The 17,411-nt window shown below is 43.0% G+C and overlaps 2 protein-coding genes and 1 pseudogene across 9 annotated transcripts in view; 2 read left to right on the top strand and 1 right to left on the bottom strand.

The window, feature by feature from the left end:
- Window positions 1–3,534, top strand: part of LOC101627563 (butyrophilin-like protein 2) — an 80,828-nt gene extending 77,294 nt beyond the window's left edge. Inside the window, exons 13-17 of the mRNA XM_012726075.1 lie at window positions 455–485; window positions 1,908–1,928; window positions 2,016–2,042; window positions 2,148–2,170; window positions 3,454–3,534. Coding sequence (XP_012581529.1) covers window positions 455–485; window positions 1,908–1,928; window positions 2,016–2,042; window positions 2,148–2,170; window positions 3,454–3,534 — 183 coding nt within the window. The remainder of the gene's footprint in view (window positions 1–454; window positions 486–1,907; window positions 1,929–2,015; window positions 2,043–2,147; window positions 2,171–3,453) is intronic.
- A 5,610-nt stretch (window positions 3,535–9,144) lies between these two features.
- On the bottom strand, window positions 9,145–12,555 carry LOC101627330 (annotated as a pseudogene).
- Window positions 12,291–17,411, top strand: part of LOC101627113 (butyrophilin-like protein 2) — a 32,310-nt gene continuing 27,189 nt past the window's right edge. For 6 of the 8 annotated variants that reach the window (XM_012726724.1, XM_012726723.1, XM_012726722.1 and 3 more), the window contains exons 1-2: window positions 12,327–12,360; window positions 12,853–12,923. The gene's annotated coding sequence lies outside the window, so the exon portion shown is untranslated. Of the gene's footprint in view, window positions 12,361–12,852; window positions 12,924–17,411 lie in introns of all 8 variants that reach the window. The other 2 variants (XM_012726721.1, XM_012726725.1) reach the window with 2 other exon arrangements.

The following is a 17,411-nucleotide window of genomic DNA, read 5'->3' as shown; positions in this document are numbered from 1 at the left end:
ATGTACAGATCACAATAACTTCTCAGGTCACATTTAGAATTTGATATTCATCTTATATGTGGTAAAAGATAAAAGATTAAGGTTTAATCTAATAAGATCATCAGATTTAGATTTTTTAAGAGTACAATATCAGATCTATTGTATGCAAGAAAGCATAATAGAGTTAGAAAGGACTTCCTTTTTCCAAAAGTATCTTCTGGAAGTGGTAGAATTGGTTAAAGGGAGTGGCAAAGCAGCTGAGATTTCTATGGAAACTAGAATCAAAATGTCTCTGTGAACAATCAATGTAGAGGTAAAGTGTAATTGAAAGAGGAGGAGGTGTAATGAATATTTTCTCCCTTCCAGTTTGTACAACTAGATTCATTAATATCACTTCTGAGATAGTGATGAGATTTAATTCTTTAGAATTAAATCATCAGTTCTCTTGACATTTCTGGTTTCTTCATTTGCTCAGGCTTCTGACAGCCACTACCTGATTGTGATCGGTATGTGGCCAAGAAAAAGTCATTTTTCTATTTTAATTTATAGCTTCATCTTTAGTCTTTTTAGCAACACATTACATTGTTAATTTTACATGTTGCTTGAACCATGTGATAATTTTTCTGTTTTTCTTTAATTAAAGTAACATTGGTTTATAAGTAAGTTTCAGGAGTCCAGTTCCTGAATAAAACTCAATAATTGTAGACAACATAACACATCCCCAAACAATTGTTTAGTTACCACCCACCATCAAACAACCCTTGTGCCCAGTCCACATACCGCCTCATCATTTTCCACTCATAACCACCATCTGCTGTCAGAAGCCAAGGGTTTATTTGCATTTTTCTGTGTTTATTTGGTCTTTCTTCACATTCCACGTATGAGCTAAATCATGTAGTATTTGTCTTTCTTTTTTCTATTTCCCTTGGATTATTTGCCTCTCTTCTTAACTTTTTCTCAGATAATCTCAAAAATCAGACTTGTGAATGATTGATATTTTTGGTTCTGCATTCATTATAATACAGAAAAATTCAGTTCTTAAATGCCTCAAAAAAGACTGGATAATAAATTTTATTTAAAAAATTAATACCCTCAGCTATTTAATTATGTTATGAGTGTCCCTTTTCATGTAAATTATGAAAAATTATAATTTTAAGTAAATAGAGAAGATTATAAAGTAGCATGTATTAAGTAATCCCTTTTATTGTTTTTGGGGTGAAATTGTTCTGGATGTATACATGAGAATATACCTTAAAGTGGTAGTATCTGGATAATACAAAATTGGTAGGATTGCTTTAATTCTCTTGGACTCTTCAGTGAAATGAGTACATAATGTTCTTGTAATAAACAGTGTTAATAAGTAACAAGAAGATTTTTAAAAATTTGTCAAAGAAACTATAGACATGACTAAATGAATTTTTCTTTACTCAGTCAAATGACTAAATGAATTTTTCTTTACTCAGTCCATGTGTGGAGTTCCTCTAGCATGGAGTTACAATTCACAAATCATTTGCCGATAGCCATATAGTTTGAAAGCCTGTGTCAAACTTATTATACTGTCTCTGGTATACCAAATATTTCTTAGGCTGAAGTAAACTACCAATAAAACTCCACAAAATGAATAGAATTTTTTTTCAATTAATTCAGGAATTTTGTGATTGGGAACTGAACCAATATAGCAATATTGGAAAAATAATGAAAAGAGTTACTTGTGACAAACATAGGATGCAAAGTACACAAGTGTAAGTGGTAGCTGTGTTTAATAAACTGAATTGTATCACACATTGATGTCTAGGACTAGCTGTCCTATCTATCTTTGAGCCATAAACTACAGAAATTTAACAGATATTCATTGATAACTTGTCTAAAAATCTGGTATCAAATTTCATGAAGTTTCAGAAATTAATCTTTTTTACCCTATTTTTTAGATGAAATCAATAAAGAACTTGGTAAGTTCTGTGTTTCTTTTCTATACTATATTAAAAGACAGACTGTGGCCTCTCAGAATACTTACCTCTCTCTCTGATTGGTTGCAGACCGAAGAAAAGAGATAGGAGTGGAGGGTAAGTGACATCAAAATACTCAACATTGACAGGTCACATGTCATTATTTATAACAGATTGTGTCTTGCCCAGTTATTCAGCTAAATTTGAATTTTTCTTTTGTAGGTTTGAAAAGAGCTCAAGAACATGCAAGTAAATATAAAACTAGTACTAAGTGGTTAAGAATGATATTATGCTTGTCTTTTAACCTCTTTGGTATTTGTTGTAAAACATTGTTTTGTCCAAGTAATCTACAAGACACATTTGAACTTGAAAAGTTGTTTGGTTTTAGATATATGGGTCTAACATTAAATGTTAATTTAGACACTAAATGGGAGAGACTTTGTTTTAGCAAAGACTTTAAATGACGCATAAATTATGCAAAGCACAAACATAATCGAATCACCTTATTTTGAAATAGTTTGCGTATCAGTAGGAAATACATCATCAATTCACCCTAAATAACACAATTAGGATATCACAAACCACCAGATACTCATCCCATACAAAACATTGGAGTAAGGAATGTTCAACGATGTTGTTTCTATTCCCTCACCTTTTACTCCTCCTCAGTTCTTTCAAGTCAGATCATTGAAAGTCTAACAAAAAGGAATGGTGAGGGAAAATTTGGTGAGAAATAAAGTGTAAGATAAAGAACAGCAAAAGCAAGAAAAGTTTATTGTGCTCTCGTACCGAGACCAAGCCAGAAGGTGTTGCACCGGTTGAGGGTTTTGGGGTTTCTTAAGTAGGGTTAGAATGGCAGGGGAGCTGACATGGCAGAGAGGTTGGGTGGCTACTTTATTTGAGGTTTTTTGCCTCCTTGTTCGCCCAACAGTCTTTGGTGCCAGGTGGAGTTATTTTTCTCTTTTGGTGTAGCTAAATTCCCCGGAATTAGGGGCAGTAGGGCTTCCTGGAACACCTCAGGCAGTGGCCTCCCAGGGTACGGGTTTAACCTAACAGTTATATGTCCCCTCCCCCACAAAAAAAGGGGTAAAGAGGAAAGATCACTGAGTCTGATTTCTCCAATGATTACTATCCTATTTCTCTTTCTTTACAGCCACTAAATAGTTGTTAATATTCACTCTTTCCCAACAACCATATACCAGAGACATTTTGTGGGGCTGGAGTGGGGAGTGGGATCAAAAACGTGGGGGTGGGGGAGGTGCACGGGACTATGGTGATGGCACACAGGTGACTTGGTGATGGGAAACCCATGGGGATTACAATTGAGATGAAAAAAAAATGTACAAAATGATGTAAAAATAAACTATTATAAAAAAATTCGCTCTTTCCCATTTTCCCCATTTTTCTACATATTATCCAGAAAAAGACTAGAACCCTGAAAATGGCCTTTTTGGGCTTAAATGAGCTGTCCTCCTCTTCTTGTCTTTTTACCTCCATTTTCTTTTTACCTTCTCTTCTTCCCCTCCAGCTGCACTTCTTCCCTTCAAATGCACTGGACACTTTCCTGCTTCTTGAAAACACTGACATCATGGACAATGGTTTAGGATGATGTTTATTGTATTTCTCCATATTTTTGAAATGAGCACTCTAACTGATTTGATTTTTTCTCACCCTGCTTTGGTTTCTCTCTTACAGGCTAAAATATATTATCTTAAATTCTATAATTAATTGATTTATTTTTATTATTTATTTATTTATTTTTCTTCTGCAGAAGACATCATACTGGATGCAACCACTGCTCACCCTTATCTTCAAGTGCAGAATGATGGGAAAACTGTGGTATCTCTTCCAGAAAAACAAAAGTTTACTGATGATAGTAAAGAGCGATTTGATACTCTGGTAGCTGTGCTGGGTCGTAACACATTCTTTTCTGGTGAACATTACTGGGAGGTCAATGTGGAAGGGAAGAATAGGTGGACAATAGGACTGTGTTTGGATTCAGTTCAACGACAAGGACAGGGCCTCTCTGCTAGTCCTGAGAATGGTTTCTGTACACTTTGCCTAAAGGATGGTGAGTACAAGGCACTTTCCACTCCCCGTTCCCTTCTCCATGTCCCAGTACCTCCCTCAATAGTGGGTATTTTCCTGCAATATGAAAAAGGGTTGATTTCGTTCTATAATGTAATAGATTTTACTATTCTCTATACTTTCAAATGCAACTTTACTGGTGGTCTGAAGCCATATTTCTATCCTGGACCACCCAGTAAGAGAAACCGTAATGGTCTCACTCTACATGAGGTTTCATCAAACGATCTTGTTCTCCATACGGAGACCATAGCTGAGAACCATGAGAGGTCACCCCTCAAACAGGATTCTGCCAATCAGGAAATGTGAGGTTCTACCATCAGTGCCCAGACTCCTTTTAGTACTTAGGGAATCTAAGAGAGGTTCCTCATAGTGCCTTTTTATACTGCTCATAAGTATAAATCATTCTCCCCAATGTGCCCTATGTTATTCTTTTTGATGCTAAGAAATACAGAGCTCTTCCATCCTTCCTAGATTTATAGTTGAGATTCTGAAACTATGAAGCTACCTTCCTCAATAAATCTCTTTTCCACATTTCTCACCATACATACTACCAGACTGAATCTGTATGCTACTGTTTTATCAATAATTTGTGGTTCTTTTCATAAATAGAGAGCATATGCTATTCGTTTGTTTTACCATCTTTCTTTCAAAACCAGTATTTTTTAGCATGATACGACAATGGATAAAATTGATTTCAGTAAAACTGAATCCAATCAACAGGCAGACTGGTTCATGTTTTCATTAGTTTCTGTGGTTATTTATAGTTCCCTCCCCAGTTCTTCTAAATTCCTTGGTGATACACAGTGCACTAGTACTGTGAGGCACTATTTGACTTTGAAAAGAGAATGAGTTACTAACATAGACAATAATATGGATGATTGTCAGAATGTTATTATGCTTAGCAAAAGAAGCTAGGAAAAAATATAGTATTATATCTCCAAATATATGAGGTTCTTGAACAGGCAAAAATAATGTATCATGATCAACTCAGATAAGTAATTGTTTTAGAGAAAGATAGACTGGGAAAGAATATAAGTTAATTTTCCAAAGTGGTAATATTCTTTGTATTGATATGAACAAAGGTTTCTTGAATGTATGTATGTATCAAGATTCATTTGATTGTACAATTAAGATTGTTATATATCACTCTGTCATTGTCCTCCAAGATAATCCCTAATGTTCCTTTCATCCTGTTATTGTGCCCTTTTGAAGATACTATTTCATTTACCAATTGCTATGATCTATAGCGCAAGTGGAGTTAAAAGCATCCAAGTTTAGGTCCTAAATGGCATTGTGGCTTCCATGTTTAACTCTTGGGTCACTCACACTGGAAGGAGTTAGGCATAATAACATGAAGACAGCCAAGTTATCCTGTGGAGAGCCTCATGGGACAAGACCTGAGATCTACTGCTCAGAGTCAAAAGGATGAATCACCTTGAAGTGAATAATACAGCCAAATATTGCGAACATTGAACTGCACCTTCATGAGTGACAGAACCAGAGCCCCTTGACCAAGCCCTAACTGCCTGAACCACAGATGTCATGAGACATTACTAATATGTATGATTATTTCTGTTTTAAGTCATTAAGTTTGGAGGTGATTTGTTATCCAACACTGAATAAACAATATACAATGTATGTAAATTTTATGTGAAAATTAATAACAATAAAAATTGATAATAATAAGATTAGTGATTGAAAACCTATTTTATATGTGTTTTTACTGTACTTTTATTTAGCAATTTTGAAATAGTTTTTTTGAAATACTTTTGTTAATTTTAAGCTTGCAAATTAATAACTATATTGAAGATAAGAAGAACCAGAATCCTCACAGTTAAAACATGTAGTTATCCAAGTGGAAAAGGCGAAAGGAAAGAATGTGACTTGTGGGCCCTCCCTGGTACAGCAACATGTTAAAGCGCAGCATTGTGAAGCTATTACAGCCACTGCAGCATGAGTTCCAGCCCTGGCCAGGGAGGTGACCCACATGGTGTGGCAGACTTCTCCTGACCCACCCGCTGCTCCTTTCAGCAGTGTTTTCTAGTACATCTGTTTGTTCTGCTCCCCACTTCTGTCTCTGGTGAATCCCCTCACCCCTGTACCTCTGTACTGTACCCCAGTATTGTATACATAAATAAATAAATCTAAAAAAATTGTGACTTGTGATGTTTTGAATTAAAATTGGGGTTATCAGTATAATGTTCCTAATATGTAATATATTGATGTAGATCATTCAAGTGGCTGTCCTTTTCTACTAGCACCATTTGTTGAAGTGATTCTATTCTCTATAATGCATTCTTAGTTTCTTTGTCATAAATTGTGTAAATATGTATGCATGTGTGTTGTCAGGAGATCTTTATGATGCTCACCAGCCTCAGAAACCCAGAAAGGTAGGGGACTACTTCTTGTTCTCCACTGCCCCAGTCCAGCCAAGAGGTTCTCAGAACCAGAGGTTCTGGGAACCTGATTGTGGTGGGACCCAGGTGCATAGGGGAGAGGCAGGCAGCCAAAGGTATGATATCTCTGGACAGTTTAAGATGCTAATAGATGGCACATAAAGCCATACTCATAAAATTAAACATTCATTTACCATAAGATCCAGATACTCCACTACTAGATGCTATTCAACAAAACAAAGCTCAAACAAAGTTTTCATACAAAAACTTATAAGTAGATGTTTGCTGCAGCTGTGTTTGTAATCACCCAAACCTGGGAGTGACCCAAATGTAGACTTCAGAGGTAAGTAATTGACTAGAAGGTGGCCAGTCCCCATTATGGAGTCTACCTGAGCACAAAGGAGGAGTGACTAGTGACACCAGAACAACACGTGTAGAATGATAGCTTAATGCCAAGTGCATGAAACCAGACTTAGGATTCTGTTTTTATGGTTTTCTTGAAAAGCCAGAATTTTAGGGATGGAGACTTACCATTGTTGACATGGTCTGGGGTGAGCCACAAAGGGTTGGGAGTATAATTTAGGGTACTATATCTTGATCATAATGATGGTCAGGTTTCAAGGATTCTGCACAATAATGAATGAATTTGGGCAAAGTGAACCTGGGTTTTAAAACATGAAGGGGGAGAAAAAGCAGTTGTCAACACAACTGCTTTTTTGATGTGTCCACTCTGAGGGGAGGTGTGATCTGTGGTTTTAGATAGACAGTCATGGAGATGTGGACAGAACCATAAGATAAGGAGATATTAAAGTTTGATCCCAAGAGTCATGAGATTCTTGAGATGCAGGGGGCCACAGTGGGAGGGAGGTATTGAAATGATGTGGATGCTGCTGAAGGCACTAGGGTGACATTACCTGTGTGGCACCCTGAAACCAAAGGGAGTGGTATTCCCAAGGCTCTTTCCCTTGTTCCCTTGTTGCAAGAGGTAAGGCTTCAGTGTCAAAATAAGTCTGGAAACATCAGCCAGCTAGAGCTGGAAAGATAGGCCAAGGATCAAAGGAATCTACTCTATCCCCTCTCCAGTGTCTCCCTGGGACACTGTGAAGCTGACTAGAGCCCAGGTAGTCATATGATTGTCCAAGCAAGGAGTCTTTTGTAAAAGGGGGGGAGGTATGAATAATAATAACTATGTAGGGGAAAATAGGGGCAGAATCGGACAGTTGAGCAGATGGGAGATCCAAAGACTTGTTACAGGTGCTGCATAGTCACAGGACCCATATATTGCCCCCACATGTGCAGCACCAACACAGTGCCACACGACTTCTATACAGCACTCATGCTAGTGACATAGCTCACATTGTCGTGCATGCACACACACACAAACACAGATATCAATAAACCAGTGTCTCGAACTCATCACCTAACACAGTTCTTCACAAACACCATGTTACACAAAGTGAGATATTCAAGCAACCAGACAGGCAAATATACAAATAGGTAAACAGAGGCCTAAGTAGTTATTTAGATAAACACACAGACAAGTAAAGGGGGTAGAAAGACAGATATATAGACAGAAAAAAAAAAACAGGCAGAGAGACTTTTGGACAGACGAGTAGATAAGTGGACATGCAGATAGTAAGGTAGCAATTATATAGAATGAGAAGATAAAAATGCAGACATACAGCTCACAGACAGAAAGGCAGAGAGAAGATAGGCAGATAGACAGATGTCACATTCTTTTTTTTTTTTTGAGCATTTCCACCATGGATTTTCTTGAGTAAGTAGTTACAGTAGTGTTCTAAGCTGGCTCACATGCATGGTCAGCTGGGGCCTAGGGTGGCTTTTTGCAAAGCTGAGAGGCAAGCTGAAGAAGCCAAGCAGGTGAGGGCCCTTTTAGACTTCACAAACGTCTGACCAAATTCTCATCAGTGCTTGTCTCTCTGGCATGATTAGGGACATTCATCAGAGAAACATCTCAAGGGTGCACACCTGGGTACCCACAGTCTTTGCTTCAGATGCATTCATTCCTCTACCCTCAACTCTTGACCCAATACAAGAATCCTTTCTATAGGATTTCTTCTTGTAGGAAAGCTGACTTGGAAATGTGAGACAGTGGCAAGCAAATACCCTTGGCTGGGTGCCTAGTATAAAAATCCTTGAGCCAGAAACCTGAAACCTGGAAAAAACCTTGTACTGCAGTTCGTTACTCTCCTAGGAATGAAAGACAAGGAACAGAACCAACTGAAACCCTGTCAATCTACCCACCTCTGGGTAGTCTAGACAGTCTCAGTCTCTAGATAAGGATCTAAGGAAATAAGCTTGCATTTATAATTAGAGAATAATTTGGAGAATATACACTATGTACAAAGGTTACCCTATAAGAACAGGGAAGGCAAGAGGCTGCTGGGCAGAGAATATATAACATTTGGGGAATTTCCTAATTTCTCTTGTTTTTGCTTTTTCCACCCTAGAAGGAGAGTGAGGGATCAGAATTTCTTGGGGGGCGGGGCGAGGAAGGGGGATATAAGGTGGAAGAGACTGGTTCCCAGGGCATTGCAGCTTACCGAGGCCTAGTGGCAGCTGTGGTATGTTATCTGTCTCAGCATAACAGGCAAGGTGGGGCTGAAGCTGAAGGAGTGGAAGGTCTCTGCCTGTTCTCACAGGGCCTGAGCTGGCTACCCAGTCAAACAAGCACCAAAGTGGATGGCTTAAGAAGCAAGGGGAAGACCATGTCTCTACCACAGCTGAGGAATGAACTGGGCCTAGCTGATGTTGTCAGGGAACAGCAGGTCCTCCTTGAGGTCAGGGAAGCTGATGTCCAGCAGGATCTTGCTGATGTTGTCATTCATTGTATCCAGAACCAGGCCTTCTGTCAGAGAATGGTTGGCTGAAAGGCAGGCAACCTGTGGTCCAGGAGAGTCTGGCTTGGTGACTTCCATATTTTAGGGGGAGCAACTGCTGAAAGGGTCAGAGGTGAGGTCAAAGGGCTCAGAATTGAGAAGCTTTTGGGGTGAAGAGGGGGATGCTCTTCAGTGGGGTGGTGCTGAGATCTGTCAGCCCCAGGAGTCAGGCAGAAGGCCAAAGACACCATGGGAGGTTCATACTGGGCTGAAATCTAGCCCCTTCCCCCACTTTGGTTGGGGGTGTGAACCTCCAGGGTTCAGGGGTCATGGGGAGGACAGATTTGCTGGGGGTGAGGCGATGGGCAGGAAGTTCTCCCTCCTCCTGGGCACAGCCAAGCTGAGAGGCAGATTCAGAGGACGCTGCAGCAAGAATGAGCTCTGTGGCTGGCTGGGAAGTCCTGAGTCCCTTCAAGAAGAGCAGCTCAGACTTACCCAAACAGGGAGGCTGTAGATGCTATTTCCTTCAAGACCGGCTCATCTCCCTCCTCTGCCTTCACTTGATGATAAGTATTTCAGAGACACACTGGGTGGGGGACCTGAGCCCCTAGTAGGACTTCCTGGGAAAGTGGGACAAATCTCCCCAGGAGTGAGATATTTCCTCCTTGACCAAAGGGCAGGGCTAGGGCCACTCTTCTAAGGGCGGGCTTTCCACTTTGATGGGTCTCCTTGCATGTGACATTTCTTCTAGGCTGGATTTCTTCCTCCTTGATGGACTGAACTGGAAGCAGAGAAAACATCCTGTGGCTGCCATAGGGGCCATGACCTTGTCATCCAACAGCACCTTGGGGGCAATATGGACCTGCTTGCTATGATGGGAAAGTTCTGAGCTCATGAGAGAAGCTGCAAAGGACAACGGGACCTTAATCCAGGGCTGCAACACCAGAAGACTGGCTCATCAGGAATTGGAAAGGCACCAAGTATGAGCTGACCTGTGATAGTAGTGGCTTCATCTTGTGCCAGATGCTCAGTGGGAGTTCAGTTTTGATAGTCACATTCCAGCAAAGCTCAGGATTGGGTTGTTTCTGCCATGATTGCAAGTGCTCAGGCAATTGTGGGAACACTGGGTCCAGTAGCTTAAACACCTGGTCCAGTGTCAAGTAGCAATTGGCACTGGGTGTATGGTCCAAAAGAAGACTGCTGTTGGCAGATGTCTCCCGAAAGGTTGTGGTGGAAGGACTTTTCCAGCCCGGCTTGACAATGTGCTTAAAATAGGGGAAGTGGTCCTCAGTCCAAGTGTAGATGTCTTTCTAGTTCATGTGCTTTCTCTCTGTGCTGTCAATGGCGAATGGTATCATGGCCATGTAAGGGGGGGAGAGGGCATTCAGACACCAAATACTGCCAGGATGTGGATGAGCCTAGGGGCTCTTCAGTCTTAACCTGATTCTGCTCAGGTGCTGGTTGTCCTCCTCTATCTCTTGCTTGATGCTCCAGGAACCAAGTCCATGAGAACTCATCTTTCCAAGTTATTGGATGTTGGTCAAGCTATTGTCAAGTGTGCAACTTGCTGCTTCGCTACTAGCACAGCTCTCCCATCTTTGCCCAAGAAAGGCTTCAGGTGGTCTAAGATTCACATTCCTCACTGTAGGCTTTGGCTCAAGGGTCTCAAGAACCACTTTTGTCCTCTTGGGATCATTTCTGGTTTGTGCTTGAGGCTGGGATCCTGGTGGGTATGTGGGGCCTCCCCCACAGCTGATGAGGATGAATTTGTTGGGCCTAATGCTGCCACTCTCTTTTCCTTTGGTGGTCAATGCTGTGTATGTTGGCATTGTTGGGCATGGCCACCACTTGGGTGTTGGGCATGTTGGGGTGGTTAATAATCTTGGTTCCAGCTGGAAACCTGCAAGGGTTGGACTCAGGCTCTTCTTTGGCAGCCTGCCTTTGACCAGCCTCTTGTTGGGCCGGGGATCTCTTAGGTTCCTCTTCTGCTGTTTCACCTGGGGCATTATTGATGTTATATTTTGGAGTTAGTGCATTTGGAGAGAGGGATCCTTGGGTTTACTCTGGGACAGGTTTTGTTACAGGGGAAGGAGAGGGGCATGCCAAAGCCCCCAAACCTGCTCTAAATGGGTTCTGCCACCTGCTGCATCAAGACAAAACATATTAAGACTTTAATGAAAAGGGAACTTTAATACAGTGAGTATACAGTACAGAGGGCAAAAAATACAATTTCTAAATAAAAACACCTGAAGTTACCCATCCCCTTGTAGGCAAAAGTCAACCCAAAAGGGATTGGTCCAAAGCAAGGCCTGAAAGCCCCCCCCCCCCCCCAATATTAAAGCACCTTCTGGCCAGGACACATAGAGAAGGGTTAGAAATAGCCAGAGAAGTCTGGGAGGAAAAGAGCACATCAAAATCAATATAAACACTGCCATAGTCAACTTCCTCACGGGTCTCTCACCTACATCTGTTTCAACCAGTCCAGGGCCAAGAAACAAGCATGATTTCTTCATCACATGCTTGCTGCTCCATGTGGCTTCCTCAGGTTTCCCTCTGGCTCCCCATCCTGCTTCCTTCTCCTCAAACACCTTCTCTTCTCTTCTTTTTCTTTTCTCAGCTCCACCCTACTTCTGTCCTTTTCCTTAACAAACCTACCTTCTAAATATAACTAACATCTCTGTTTTGAGGAGGAACTCCCCTGGGGAACTCACCACATGCCCCTGAAAGAGGATCCCTTCCTAGAGTGAACCCAAGGACCACAGCCCCCCCCCCACCCCGCCCCCCCAACTCCAAACACTACATCATGGACCGGTTCCAAGCTCCTCCAACCTGGGGTGGAGCCAGGGTCCCAATGAGGGACTCCCGCTGGGCCAGTCAGGTCCCCCGTACGGGAATGGGGGGGGTAGAGGGTAGAGCAGAGTCACGGGAGATGAGGGAGATGGGGCCTGCGGTGGGGTCAGGCACCTGAGCTTTTAGTTCCTTCCGCTAGGCTCCTGTGAGCTTGCGGTCACCTGACCGAGTGTAGCCAATCTGCGCCTGCCCTTGTTTCCGCGTTGGGGCTCCAGCTCTTCCCGGGTAAAAGGAACTGCGGCTGGTTTCAAGTCCCTGCAGGTAAGGCGGGGCAGCAGCGGCGGACTTGTGGGGCGGCCCAGTGGGTGCAGGAGGGTCTCCCTCGGTGCTTGGCAAGTGGGGAGCGCTGGGGCCGCGGGGGAAGCGGTGCTGCTGAGGTGTCCGCCAGCCCACTCTCCATTCCACTCCCCTGCTGCTCCCCACACTCCGTGGGCTGTGTGCTTTCTCCACTTTCATTTTTGATTAACAGAAAGCACTTCCTGACTTCCACAGAATCCTCTGCGTTTTGGCTCCAAATCTGCCTTTTGGCTACTAATTTATTTCCTCTTTACTGTCAGTTTGCATCAAAGAGAACAGTTAGAATTAATGCCCTTCATCAAATATACTTTTAGCAGTTTCTGCAACTGTTGATTATGTTTCACAGAAACGTCTCCTGAAAGAATCTGGAACGTAGCGGTAGGCTGGTGTATGCCCCTGGGGAAGCTCAGCCTGACAGGTCCCTGATAGCGGTTTTTTTTTTTTTTTTTTTTTGAGTTAATGGATTTGGAGTGTGGAGTCCTTGGGTTCAGCAGAGCTCCATGAAAGGAGTAGCAGCGGTTTTATAGGTAAGCACGAAGAGGAGAAAAAGAAAAAGTCCAGACAGAGTGGCTAACAAAGTAGCCTTTACTGGAGCACTGAGCTGGGGGAGAGAGGAGGGGGGGGGGGCTTCGTGGACTGGGTTTTTTTTTGTTTGTTTTTTGTAATATAATAGTTTATTTTTACATCATTTTCTACATTTTTTAAAATCTCAATTGTAATCCCCATGGGTTTCCTATCACGAAGTCACCCATGTGCTGCCACCATAGTCCAGTGCACTTCCCTCCCTCCGCCCTTTTTTTTTTAATTTTTTTTTTTTAAGATTTATGTATTTGTGCATACAGAACTGGGGTACAGGCCAGAGGCTCAGGGATGGTGAGAGGCTTCACCAGAGACAGAGTGGGGAGCAGAACAGGCAGATCTACGAAGTACACTGCTGAGGGGAGCAGCAGGCAGGTCAGGAGAGGTCTGCCACGCCATGTGGTCACCTCCGGGGCAGGCGGGAATCGAACTCATGCAGAAGTGGCTTTAGCTTCTCAGTGCTGTGCTTTAACCCGCTGCGCCACCAGGGAGGGCCCCCTCTGCCCCTTTTTGATCCCATTCTCCACTCCCCCACAAAATGTCTCTGGTATATGGCTGTTCATTTTTCTTATTTTCTCGCCTGGTCCATTATACTCCTGCTATGTGTGAAACCATCCGGTATTTGTCTTTTTCTTTCTGGCTTATCTCACTGAGCATGATCTTTTCGAGCTCCATCCAAGTTGCTGCAAAAGACATGTTTCTTCTTTTTGGTTGCTGAGTAATATTCCACTGTGTATATGTCCCACATCTTTTTAATCTAGTCATCTACTTTTGGGCTGCTTCCATGTTTTTCCAATTGTAAATAAAACAGCAGTAAACATGGGGGTGCAGGTATCTTTTTGAATCCGTGTTTTTGTGTCTTTTGGGTAGATACCTAGGAGTGGGATTGCTGGGTTGTATGGAAACTCCATATCAAGCAGTTTGAGGACCCTCCAAACAGTTTTCCATAGTGGTGGAAAACTGGGGCGGGGTTTTAAGGGCTTTCTGGGATTCCATCAGGTATGCAGCACATGGGGGCTGGGTGCATCTGGGAAGAAGATGAGAGACTGTCTCTCTGGGTTGTTTAAGATTCTTATCAGCTTGGTTCTGTGTTGCTGTCTCCAGTGTCAGTCAAAAATTAATGCAAGGTCAGGTCACAAGATCCCCTTCCCAGCCTCCCTAGTTTCCCAGGAACCCATGTGCCTACTGGGTGACCTTTCACTCCTCTTTCAGCGGCTGACCCAAGTCCCCAGGGAGTTTCTCCACACGACAGAGATGCTATATTTATTTATTTAAAAGATTTATTTATTTATGCATACAGAACTAGGGTACAGGCCAGAGGCGCAGAGGCAGTGATAGGATTCACCAGAGACAGAGTGGGGAGCAGAATAGGCAGAGTGGGGAGCAGAATAGGCACTGCTGAGGGGAGCAGCGGGTGAGACAGGAGAGGTCTGCTGTGCCATGTCACCTCCCCTCCAGCACCCTGATTGAACTCACACTGAAGCGGCTGGCTTGCAGTGCTCGTCCTAACCCGCTGCGCCACCAGGGAGGACCCAATATGTTATATTTAAAGAGCAGGTTTGTTTGGGAAAAGGACACAGGAGTAAAGGACAATTGCATAGATACAAGTGGACATCAAGAGCTACCCAAAAAGGGGCATGGTTACAGGGTCAGGCGGCCTTGAGGAGCATGGCTTCTGCTGAGGGACGTCACTGAAGAGCAGTTTCAGCATGGTGCAGGTCACTGGCAGGCAGGACCTTCTGCCCTGTAAAGGAAGAGAACTGGTGGAAAATAGCACCTACATAGTCACAGGTGGGTAGAGGACTGCTGTCCAGTCCCAGTGCAGAGACTGTTGCTAATAGATGACTTCTCTCTGGGAGGGGCTCACTCCTTGAGAGCCTAGGCTTGTTGGTTTTGGCTATCTATGCAGAATTTTCAAGGGACCTGGAGATTCTACAGTGGGTTCCATTTCTGTATCCTGGTCTTTCACCTTTGGGTCTGCAGCAACCTGCTACCTGCTTGGGTCTTATGCTTTGCAATCTAGGCATTGGCACCGAAGGATCTTGGTTTTTATAGCTGGGTCAGTGGTTATACCAATCCCTTATACCCCCAACTCCCTGTGTGAGTCAGTCTTTTGATTCTTCCTTTTCTCCATCAGCCCCCATCCCTTACCTAGATAGAAGACCCTCCAGAGGGATGTGCATGGATATAAAATATAAAGAGGAATTTCTGAAATCCTGCTTGTAATGGTTATGTGAAACAAGATGTGTATATTTTGGGAGAGAGCATTGAAGCAGGCCTAGTAGCAGGATGTCTAATGTGCATAGTTATGATAAAAGATTATATTGAGTGAATTTTCATTAAAATAAACAATGAAATAGTTAAAAAGATGTAACTGTACTTTCTGATTTAAGACACATGGTGCTTTCTAGAACTATACTTTATTTCTAAGTCAGATAAAGGACACTTTTCAGGGGTGATTACCCAGCCTGGTGCCCACTTCTGGGAACTGTGGATGGCCGATGGTGAGAGAAGCCTTAACCCCTTCTGTGACAACAGTGGGCTGTGGGCGTGTGAACCCTTAAAGATCTGGGCACCCACATCAGAAGGAAGAGGAACATGCATTAAAAAGTCAGGACCTCAAAGAATATAGTCTCCAGAGTCAACAGTTTCAGTTCATAAAAATTCTCACTGAACATGGTACTTGTTGGATAGCCAGCACACAGGACACTTCCATTGTTCCTCCTGGCTGCACCTGTTATTCCAGAAATTCACCACCTGATCAACCCAAATGTGCACCTTCCAGTTAAAGAGTTCCTCACTGCCTGTTTCACCCACCTAAAAGTGGGAGTCCTCCCATAATGAATTTGAAAACAAGAAGTTGGGTTAAGGTACAGAAGATAATGTTTGTTAAATATGGTAATATTTAGAGACATAGAAGAATGTAGGTATTTAGGAATGAAAGGTTAGACATGGTAAGGAGGACACAAAGAGACAGCAAGGTGAATAAATCTGAGTAGGCTTATTTCTGCCCTCTCAGGCAAGGTTCACTGACCCCAAAGAGAGTTGAGGTCAGAGAAGTTGTACTGAAGGAGGAGTAAGAAGGGTTTTTATAGGCCCAGGTAGGGGGGGAGAAGTGGATAGGTGGAAAATATAGACAGGGAACTAGAACTTATTTTTCTGCCCGGGCTTCCATTAATTGGTGGCAAAGTTACAGGGCAGGGAAAGAGGGACACCACTGAAACTTGTTACAAGGCGGGGAGAGAAGGGGACCACTGAACCCTAAACCTTTCTGCTCTAAATAAGTTCTGGTGTCCACTGCATCAAGACAAAATATATAAGACCTGTAATAGAAAGGAACTTTAATAAACTAGTGTGCAATACTGAAAAGACAAAGAATATAGTTTCTAAATCAAACACTCAAAGTTACCCATCCCCTCGTGGGTGAAAGTCCACCCAAAAGGGATTGGCACAAAGCAAGGCCTGAAAGCTGCCACAAGACAAAAGCATCTCTGGCGGGGACCCATAGAAAAGAGTCAGGAATGACCAGAGAAGTCTGGGAGGAAAAGAGCAAAATCAAAATCCAGATAACACTGCCATCGTCAACCGTCCCACGGGTCTCTCACCCACTGTTTCAACCAGTCCCAAGAAGCAAGTGCAGTTTTTTCACATGTCTCTCTGCTCCATGTGCCTCCTTCAGGTCTCCTGGTTCCATCCTGCTTCCTTCCTCTTCAGTCTCCTCTCAAGCTTCTTCTCTCTCCTTAGCTTCATCCTCCCTTGGGTGGGGCAGGGGACCTGGAACCTCCCCTTTTCCTGGGGACCCCCCTGATACAGTGACAAACAAGGTGGTGACAAACGGGTTATGAGGTTATTGCTCCCGAATATGTGCATATGCTTGGGGCAGCTGCTTATTCTGTATGCCTATGTTTGGCTGGTGCCAGACCCTTATAAGAAACATATACAAAAATGGGCTTTTGTTAATGTCCCTATCACTCAGTGTGTGAAACTTCACTGATAATGTTATTTTACCTTAATAGCTTAATAAAATTTACATTCTCTCTCTGAAAAAAAATCAGAGCTTGACTCACACGCCTGATCAGGCCTCATCAGATTTATCCCTGCCTCACCTTTTAGGCTGCTGTGTCCACTCACTGCTCTGAGTTAGCCTGGAGAGTGAGGATGACTCTGTGCAGGGAAGTGGGGTGCTGGGCACAGAGCCATCTCCAGAGATTGGAGTCAGTAGGACAATGACCCGTGCTTGCTGTGAAAATCCCTGGGGGAGAAGTAAGGGAAAAATCTGAAAAATACTAGAGAGCTGTCAGTTTTGAGAGCTGTAACAGGGAGAAGGAGCATGAGGTATGGGCCTGACTATGCTAGGGAGCGGGATCAGTGATGGAGGAAGGAATAGAAAGGAAACGTCACAGGTTTGACTCACACTGGGAGTTGGGGGTAGCACT

This window comes from Condylura cristata, unplaced genomic scaffold, assembly GCF_000260355.1.
Source record: "Condylura cristata isolate star-nosed mole 26May11 unplaced genomic scaffold, ConCri1.0 scaffold00017, whole genome shotgun sequence".
NCBI classification, from domain to species: domain Eukaryota; kingdom Metazoa; phylum Chordata; class Mammalia; order Eulipotyphla; family Talpidae; genus Condylura; species Condylura cristata.
Note: the sequence above shows the minus strand (reverse complement) of the source record. Positions and strands in the feature narration are given on the sequence as shown.